The 10,224-nt window shown below is 45.9% G+C and overlaps 1 protein-coding gene across 1 annotated transcript in view; it reads right to left on the bottom strand.

Moving 5' to 3' along the window:
- The window catches only part of ANGPT1 (angiopoietin 1), a 435,569-nt gene extending 431,928 nt beyond the window's left edge, over positions 1 to 3,641 (bottom strand). Inside the window, exon 1 of the mRNA XM_069731774.1 lies at positions 2,982 to 3,641. Coding sequence (XP_069587875.1) covers positions 2,982 to 3,299 — 318 coding nt within the window. The 5' untranslated portion in view covers positions 3,300 to 3,641. The remainder of the gene's footprint in view (positions 1 to 2,981) is intronic.
- Between the last annotated feature and the right edge of the window lie 6,583 nt (positions 3,642 to 10,224).

A 10,224-nucleotide genomic window follows, 5' to 3' on the forward strand; every position in this document is an offset into this window, starting at 1 on the left:
GACTGTATAGGAAATGTACAACGTGTTGCTCATTCAGGAGTGTTAATAGTGATACTTTGTACTAGGCTGCAGCCTATGGCAGTGTGATATGCTTATACATGTAGACCCCTGCTCGCTTTATTTATTGTTGTACTCTGTTGGTTATTAGGAGACCCTTCATCATTAGCCCTCCATTATCCGGTGCTATTATATCTTTCCGCTGCTTCCATTAACCCCTTCTGCAGCTCACCTGGAGACACCAGCTGATCACTGTAGGTCCCAGTGAGGAGACCTTGTGTGATCGGCTTTCCCCCAGTAACCTGTGACCTGGAAGGGTCCCGTCCCCTGTCATTCTCACCCCCGTCATTCTCACCCCCTGTCATTCTCACCCCTGTCATTCTCACCCCCTGTCATTCTCACCCCCTGTCATTGTCACCCCCTGCCATTCTCACCCCATCATTCTCACCCCCTGCCATTCTCACCCCCTGTCATTCTCACCCCCTGTCATTCTCACCCCCGTCATTCTCACCCCCTGTCATTCTCACCCCATCATTCTCACCCCCTGTCATTCTCACCCCCTGTCATTCTCACCCCGTGTCATTCTCACCCCCTGTCATTCTCACCCCCTGCCATTCTCACCCCCTGCCATTCTCACCCCCTGCCATTCTCACCCCCTGTCATTCTCACCCCCTGTCATTCTCACCCCCTGTCATTCTCACCCCCTGTCATTCTCACCCCCTGCCATTCTCAACCCCTGTCATTCTCACCCCGTGTCATTCTCACCCCCTGTCATTCTCACCCCCTGCCATTCTCACCCCCTGCCATTCTCACCCCCTGTCATTCTCACCCCCTGTTTTTCTCACCCCCTGTCATTCTCACCCCCTGTCATTCTCACCCCCCGCCATTCTCACCCCCTGTCATTCTCACCCCCTGTCATTCTCACCCCCTGTCATTCTCATTCCCTGTCATTCTCACCCCCTGTCATTCTCACCTCCTGCCATTCTCACCCCCTGTCCTTCTCACCCCCTGCCATTCTCACCCTCTGTCATTCTCACCCACTGCCATTCTCACCCCGTGTCATTCTCACCCCCTGTCATTCTCACCCCCTGTCATTCTCACCCCCTGCCATTCTCACCCCCTGTCATTCTCACCCCCTGTCATTCTCACCCCCTGCCATTCTCACCCCCTGTCATTCTCACCCCCTGTCATTCTCACCCCGTGTCATTCTCACCCCCTGTCATTCTCACCCCCTGTCATTCTCACACCCTGCCAGTCTCACCCCCTGTCATTCTCACCCTGGCCATTCTCACCCCCTGTCATTCTCACCCCCTGTCATTCTCACCCCTGTCATTCTCACCCTCTGTCATTCTCACCCCCTGCCATTCTCACCCCCTGTCATTCTCACCCCTGTCATTCTCACCCCCTGTCATTGTCACCCCCTGTCATCCTCACCCCCTGCCATTCTCACCCCCTGTCATTGTCACCCCCTGCCATTCTCACCCCCTGTCATTCTCACCCCCTGTCATTCTCACCCCCTGTCAGTCTCACCCCTTGTCATTCTCACCCCCTGTCATTCTCACCCCCTGCCATTCTCACCCCCTGTCATTCTCACCCTCTGTCATTCTCACCCCCTGTCATTCTCACCCCCTGTCATTCTCACCCCCTGCCATTCTCACCCCTTCATTCTCACCCCCTGCAATTCTCACCCCCTGCCATTCTCACCCCCTGTCATTCTCACCCCCTGTCATTCTCACCCCCTGCCATTCTCACCCCTTCATTCTCACCCCCTGCCATTCTCACCCCCTGCCATTCTCACCCCCTGCCATTCTCACCCCTGCCATTCTCACCCCCTGTCATTCTCACCCCCTGTCATCCTCACCCCCTGCCATTCTCACCCCCTGTCATTCTCACCCCCTGCCATTCTCACCCCTTCATTCTCACCCCCTGTCCTTCTCACCCCCTGTCATTCTCACCCCTGTCATTCTCACCCCCTGCCATTCTCACCCCCTGTCATTCTCACCCTCTGTCATTCTCACCCCCTGTCATTCTCACCCCCTGTCATTCTCACCCCCTGCCATTCTCACCCCTTCATTCTCACCCCCTGCAATTCTCACCCCCTGCCATTCTCACCCCCTGTCATTCTCACCCCCTGTCATTCTCACCCCCTGCCATTCTCACCCCTTCATTCTCACCCCCTGCCATTCTCACCCCCTGCCATTCTCACCCCCTGCCATTCTCACCCCTGCCATTCTCACCCCCTGTCATTCTCACCCCCTGTCAGCCTCACCCCCTGCCATTCTCACCCCCTGCCATTCTCACCCCCTGCCATTCTCACCCCTTCATTCTCACCCCCTGCCATTCTCACCCCCTGCCATTCTCACCCCCTGCCATTCTCACCCCTGCCATTCTCACCCCCTGTCATTCTCACCCCCTGTCAGCCTCACCCCCTGCCATTCTCACCCCCTGTCATTCTCACCCCCTGCCATTCTCACCCCTTCATTCTCACCCCCTGTCCTTCTCACCCCCTGTCATTCTCACCCCTGTCATTCTCACCCTCTGTCATTGTCACCCCCTGCCATTCTCACCCCCTGCCATTCTCACCCCCTGGCATTCTCACCCCCTGTCCTTCTCACCCCCTGTCATTCTCACCGCTTTCCTCTATGTTCTAGTATTGAGAGGATGGAGATGAGCCTCCTTCATCCAGCCCAGCCTGATCAGTGAGTCTTGGAGAGGCTAGCTGCTGCCCTCCTCCTGTCCTCCAGGTATGCTCGGTGACATTTGCTGGGGATAAGCTGCTCTATATATAGAGGATAGAACATTATTAATACTCGCTGCTCTTTTCCTAAAGTGTGAGCACAAGATACAAAGTAACAGACAAGTGTAAACAAATAAACAAAGTAACTGCGGAGCAAAACTTTACAACAAACCTGAAACTGTTCATAAGAAAGTCCCATTCTTTAAAATAATTAAAAAGAGCACAGCTCACATTGGGGGGCACTTACTTTTTGCAGCCATTGAGTGTAATTTTCCATCACATGTTCCAGATGTTGGATTTTCTGCGATGGGAAATCCTGATCCATTTGCGGCGCGTCCCTCTGTAAGGCGTTGGTGTTATATTGGTCAGTCGCGGTTGTGCCCTCGCGACAATTCCCATCCTGTTCGGGAAGGATGAAAGTGTAAGTGCACTGGCCATGTTGGATGCGGTTGTATCTTCGTCCGTTGCCGTCTGCCCCTTTCCTTTGCACGTTGCCCTCTGTATTCGCCATAAGCGCGAGGCACAGGGTGAGTGCTATTCCAGATGCCACTATTCCAGATGCCATCCCTGCGCACAACTCCTTACAAAATGTCAAGTTTCCCTTTTGCAGATCTAACAAGAACAAGTCAAAGCCCCAAGTCGTGGTAGGAGAAGTCTCCGGCCGCACAATTCGGTGTCACCCCTGTGATATCTTCAGCTCCGATAGATATATTTAGGATCTATTGTGTATCCTCATTTGCAGTCTAAAGATTAACCAGTCGGCTGCACACATGGAAAGCCCTGGTCCCCTTTCCGCCTGCACTCTGGCTGCAGCAGATCTGTGATTTCCACTCCAGACCCTCAGAGTTTTATTAAGGCATTCAAGCTGGAAGCAGCCTAAGAGATGGCTTGACAGGAATTCGAGTGCGCCCCTATGCAAAGCGTAGCTGGTGGTTTAAGGAGAAAGATATCAGTTTACAAAGTGGCTGCATGCATGACCTCAATCAGGCTCCTTCCACAACACAACTAACAGCTCCAGAGCAGGCACTTTGTCCTTGTCAGCGGATTACGGCTCATTATCCTTCTGTAAAATTATTATTATTATTATTATATTGCAGGGACCAAGACGTTTGTGGAGGGATCCGGACACAATGGAAGCGAAGGGGACGCACTCATTAGGTTAATGATGAAGAATTAGAGGTTGTTTTCTGACCACTTTGTGGACAATGACGGGTGCAGGGCGCTTCCACCTCTGGGACACGAAGATTTAGGAGATTACAGACAGGTGCTGTGAAAACAATCGAATTATCAAACAATGAGGGCGGTTAGGTGACATTGCTCCGGCGCAAAAACATCGCAGAAAGCAAACAAGGATTCGCTATGGAAACCCAAATTAGAAACGTTAAAGGCATAGATTATTAAATAATCTGGACTGTCGGACATTGGTGATAAAGGAAAGGTTAGAGAGGATCTCAAAGTGGACCTTTCTTGCCCCCCTCCTCCAAAAACAAGGAAACACTACTTTGATGAATCCACCAATCTAATATGCCCAGGAACCGTCACAAACCCCATTCGCTGTAGGTTGCCATCCACTCTGCTTAGTTTCTCTTCATCGGCATTCTGCAAGCACTATAAGTGTTGGAACTTCCTTTCTCCTTACTTCCTTGCATGTAATAATACTACAATTGACCAATGGTTTGCCTGCCCTGAACTGGAAGCTTATTTGTCTGTTACTCCTGCGTGCAGTTTGACACTCAGGAGAGCAGGACCAGAAGAAAAAAGACTTGTTTTCGCAAACTCTAGAGAAGCTACCACATCCGGCAGTTCAAAACCCAAGAACAAAAACCAAAATGAGTATCTATCCTGTACTAAGTAAATAAATAAATAGTAATAATACATGTAAATAGCATAGGAAATTTAGTTATCACTATTTTGATTAAAAAAGTGTAAATGACTTCCCGCCGGAAAAAGGTGTACCCAATCAGGATGCTCCTATCTTATCTCTAATATTAAAACCTCACCTTGTGTCAACTAAACCTCAAGGAAAGGGAAGAGCAAGACAGAGGTCTGACTGTTCAGACTTTTTGCCCATTATAAGCTATTTAGATGATATATATGGTATAGATTCATCTTGGCATCTCGGCTTCTTGAGGTGGATTACACTTGACAACAGGCAGAAGACAGAACAAGAACAACAGTCAAGTTGGACTGAAAGGACGCACCTACTGTTGTGGTTAACTCAGCACTTTGGAGAGATTTTGGAAGAAATACAGCATCATTTTTAAATAAAGTGATTTGCAAATTGTTTGCTGATCACATTATTTCATAAAATTGATAGTCGGGAAGTACAGCGACCACTCAGGGAAGAAAAAAAACAGAAGACAGTGTTAACAAAGGATCTGCAACAAAGGCTTTGTTCTCTTTTAGAATTTGACCTGTTTAACCAGGATAAGGAGAGGCCATCAATGTACAAGTAGTGGACAACGTCTTTACGTATTTCTGGAATCTCTCTTCATCCAGAAATGAGTTCACCTTTCCCTTACTACCTTGTAAATTTCCACCATTGATTTCACTGTGCATGGAAGTAACCGCCAGCGATATCTACAACATAGACTATTTCAACTTTGCTTTAACCTACAACATTATCAATTCTGGCAATGATATTAACCAAAGGTTGAAAAGGTTGTAATCAACTTCTGAAGGGAAAGGTGTTTGGTATCTGTTCACACAACTGTTTCACACGCACCACTGAAGGGAAAGGTGTTTGGTATCTGTTCACACAACTGTTTCACACGCACCAAACATACATTGTCCGTCCCTGAAGCTGCCAGATGTTACTTATTAGTACATAGAAAATATTACTTTACATTTACATTACTTTGAATAGAGTTTATGTTTATTTTTTTAGGGGTTTGTCCGATGTTTCCTGTCATCAGCTGAATGTAAGGTTTCTTTGTGATGATTAGAGTCGATGTGGAAACACCTTCACCACATATAAAAACATTTACTTCTCCAATATCAAAAACATTCTTCAACAGAAAACAGTCTTAAGAATATGCACCAAAAACCTTGCAGTTTTCTCAGTGTGGTAGCAATATATGGCTAAATCCTTGATCTTCCCTTGTTTGACCTGGTTTTACTGCCATATTAATTGGTGGTCATAATAAGGAATATCTGTTCATGTAACATATGTATGTGCCAGGTCTTCCAGAGAGAGTTTTATCGAGGCCTCTTTATGGCGCTCAGAAATCCTTTTGAGCATGAAGATTGGGGTTGTCATCCTAAACCAATCTCTTTAAAATGGTTTTATGACTTGCAGAAAAAAGTTATAAAAATACTGCAAAAATAAATTTCACCAGTCTAACAAAACACTGTGTGGACAATGCTACAAGACATACAGTATATGGTCACTGTGTCCATCTACAAATGATATGTCATTATTATGTAATATTGCCAGCAAGGAGCAGGGAGGGATGTAGAAAGCCTGTAGTTCTAATGGCAGAGGCTTATTGAAAAATGTACTATTTTACATCCATAGAATCGAGTGGGGTGCTAGCTAAACTGTCAAAAGCACCAGCAAATGTATGGCCATTTGGATTTTTTTGTTAGTGGCCATTGGGCTTGTCTTGGTTAATGACCATTAGACTTGTCTTGATTAGTGGCCATTGGGATTGTCTTGGGTAGGGGCCTTTGGGATTGTCTTGGTTAAGGACCATTAGACTTGTCTTGATTAGTGGCCATTGGGATTGTCTTGGGTAGTGGCCATTGGGATTGTCTTGGTTAATGACCATTAAACTTGTCTTGATTAGTGGCCATTGGGATTGTCTTGGGTAGTGGCCATTGGGATTGTCTTGGTTAAGAACCATTAGACTTGTCTTGATTAGTGGCCATTGGGATTGTCTTGGGTAGTGGCCATTGGGCTTGTCTTGGTTAATGACCATTAGGTTTGTCTTGGGTAGTGGCCATTGGGATTGTCTTGGTTAAGGACCATTAGACTTGTCTTGATTAGTGGCCATTAGGATTGTCTTGGGTAGTGGCCTTTGGGCTTGTCTTGGTTAATGACCATTAGACTTGTCTTGGGTAGTGGCCATTGGGCTTGTCTTGGTTAAGGACCACTAGACTTGTCTTGGGTAGTGGCCATTGGGCTTGTCTTGGTTAATGACCACTAGACTTGTCTTGATCAATGACCATTGGGTTTGTCTTGGTTAGTGACGATTAGGCTTGTCTTGGTTAATGACCATTAGGTTTGGCTTTTGTTTGGTTAATCGCAATCTGGATAAACATGCTCTATACTTGCCCATCCTCTGGACGCGACCTCGCTCTATACACTTGTATGGAGTGAGGCCGTGCCCTATTGTTGGCCATGCCCACTGGACAGCCGCATCTCTGGTCTGGGTGCCGCCTTGCTCAATACAGGGCGCAGCCTAGATCAATAAAGGTGGTCTCTGCCTGGGAGTATGTATAATGCATACTTACCCGTCGGTCCCATCTCAGAAACCGGCAAATCCTCGAAGCTCACACTGTGTGCACCGGGCAGATTCATAAGTCTGAAGTCACACGGAGCGACTGCAGACTTATTGATTTAGACCAGACAATCTCTTTAAGGGTCATCATCAGGCCAGAAATGCGTTAGTGGCTTTCTATTCAATCACAATCTTGTGATATTTAAAAGTTTTCAAAATAAAGAATTGGAATTTTAGAAGATGGCTGGTGCCGTTTTCAATTTTTTTTTCCTTTTTTGCATCAAGTTGAAGATAAACCAATGTGATTCTGATACTCAAGGGACCCCAATACTTGGAGCCAACTGCAAACCACTGTGGATGAGACCATAAAAGCATCAACTAAACCATGAAACATTTTTAATATGTTGTACCTGCTGTTCAGCGTAGTTAATTTTAGTTCCTATACTCCCACAATCAGTAAAACCAATGGGCAAAAGTGCTGAACTTATCCTACAACGTGAGCAGGGCAGACACTGGTTGAAAAGAAAGTCTTTGAGTTTGTACTCTTCTCTGCTCCCACTTAAAAAATTATCATCATTTTGTATTTTTTTTCATAAATCAATAGTACAATTGAAAATAAGAAACTTTGTAATGTATCTTATGAGAGTAAATTGCTCCTTTCTCCTCCAAGACTAGTGATCATTCAGTATCAAAATTCTCAAATCACTGTAAATTGTGTCGTCAGTGAATGCAGATTTTACTATTAATAAGACAGAAGATGAGAGTTGGTGCTCATAAAGTTCTATGAAGAACTGTAACTGTTGTTTCAGGACAACTTGCAGAAGACCCTGTTCTGGGCCTAGCTTTTTCCCTCTCCATAGAATTTTAAAAGCACTATTTGCCAAATCCTATTTTAGTAATGGAAAAATCTGTTTTTACTAAACACAGATTCTACCAATAAATGTAAACAAATTTGACAGCAGTTTTTTGATATGTAATCTGAGGAATGTGAGGACAGCAGGATGTATAACTTATCAAGCTGTCTGCTGTTTATTTATAATGAAGGGTTTATCACTAGGTTGTTATCATTGCTGTGACTAGCTGGCACAGGAGCACTGGTCCGACTCTGCCCCCTCCTGTGATAAGCTGCCCACTGTCAATAGGCAATGTACATACCCTGGTGAGGGCAAGAGAAGCTTTCTCACCTCTTCTTTCTTATTATTATTATTATTATTATTATTATTATTATTTATTATTAAAGCGCCATTTAATTTATCCTAGACTCCTCAAAAAATCAAGGGAACACTAAAATACCACATCCTAGATATCTCTGAATGAAATATTCCAGTTGCAAAATTGTATTCATTGCATAGTGGAATGTGTTCAGAACAATAAAGCATAACAATTATCAATGTAAATCAAAATGAATATCCCACGGAGGTCAGGATTTGGAATGACACTCAAAATCAAAGTGGAAAATCAAATTACAGGCTTATCCAACTTCAATGGAAATGCCTCATGACAAGGAAAAGATGCTCAGTATTGTGTGTGGCCTCCACGTGCCTGTATGACCCCCCTACTGTACAACGCCTGGGCATACTCCTGATGAGGCAGCAGATAGTCTCCTGAGGGATCTTCTCCCAGACTTGGACTAAGCATCCGCCAATCCCTGGACAGTCTGTGGTGTAACGTGACGTTGGTGGAAGGAGCTAGACATGATGTCCCAGATGTGTTCAATCAGATTCAGGTCTGGGGAACAGGCGGGCCAGTCCATAGCTTCAATGCCTTCATCTTGCAGGAACTGCTGATACACTCCAGCCACATGAGGTCTGGCATTGTCCTGGAGGAACCCAGGGCCAACCGCACCAGGATATGGTCTCACAAGGGTCTGAGATCTCATCTCGGTACCTAATGGCAGTCAAGCTACCTCTGGCGAGCACATAGAGGGCTGTGCGACCCTCCAAAGAAATGCCACCCCACACCATTACTGACCCACTGCCAAACCAGTCATGCTGAAGGATGTTGTAGGCAGCAGATCGCTCTTAACGGCATCTCCAGATTCTGTCACATCTGTAACATGTGCTCAGTATAAACTTTTTTCATCTGTGAAGTGCACAGGGCCCCAGTGGTGAATTTGCCAATCCTGGTGTTTTGTGGCATATGCCAAGTGTCCTGCACGGTGTTGGACTGTGAGCACAACCCCCATATGTGGACGTCAGGTACTCAGACCATCCTCATGGAGTCTGTTTCTAAACGTTTGTGCAGACACATGCACATTTGTGGCCTGCTGGAGGTCATTTTTCAGGGCTCTGACAGTGCTCCTCCTGATCTTCCTTGCACAAAGGCGGAGGTAGTGGTCCTGCTGTTGGGTTGTTGCCCTCCTACGACCCCCTCCACATCTCCTGGTGCACTGGCCTGTCTCCTGGTACCGTCTCCAGACTCTGGACACTACGCTGACAGACACAGCAAACCTTCTTGCCACAGCTCGCATTGATGTGCCATCCTGGATGAGCTGCACTACCTGAGCCACTTAGGTGGGTTGTAGAGTCCGTCTCATGCTACCACGAGTGTGAAAGCACAACCAACATTCAAAAGTGACCAAAACATCAGCCAGAAAGCATTGGTACTGGGATGTGGTCTGTTGTCCTCACCTGCAGAATCACTCCTTTATTGAGTGTGTCTTGATAATTGTCAATATTTTCCATCTGTTGTCTATTCCATTTGCGCAACAGCGTGAGAAATTGATTGTCAAAAGTATTGCTTCCTAAGTGGACAGTTTGATTTCACAGAAGTTTGATTTACTTGGAGTTATATTCAGTTTTTTAAGTGTTCCCTTTATTTTTTTGAGCAGTGTATATCTAAGAACTTTGTGACTCACTAAACTAAGTGATACATCATAAAAGTACAAGATCAATCCAGGAAGAGAAAAAAAGCAGATCTCTCTTATAAGATATAAAGTTGCTTACTTTCATGTGCATGTTATGTAATAAAAACTAAAATGACGTTTACTCTTTAAGGTGAGAGCAATCAGTGGGGGTCTCAGGTCACAGAATCAAAGCGAATAACAGG

This window comes from Ranitomeya imitator, chromosome 6, assembly GCF_032444005.1.
Source record: "Ranitomeya imitator isolate aRanImi1 chromosome 6, aRanImi1.pri, whole genome shotgun sequence".
NCBI classification, from domain to species: Eukaryota; Metazoa; Chordata; class Amphibia; order Anura; family Dendrobatidae; genus Ranitomeya; species Ranitomeya imitator.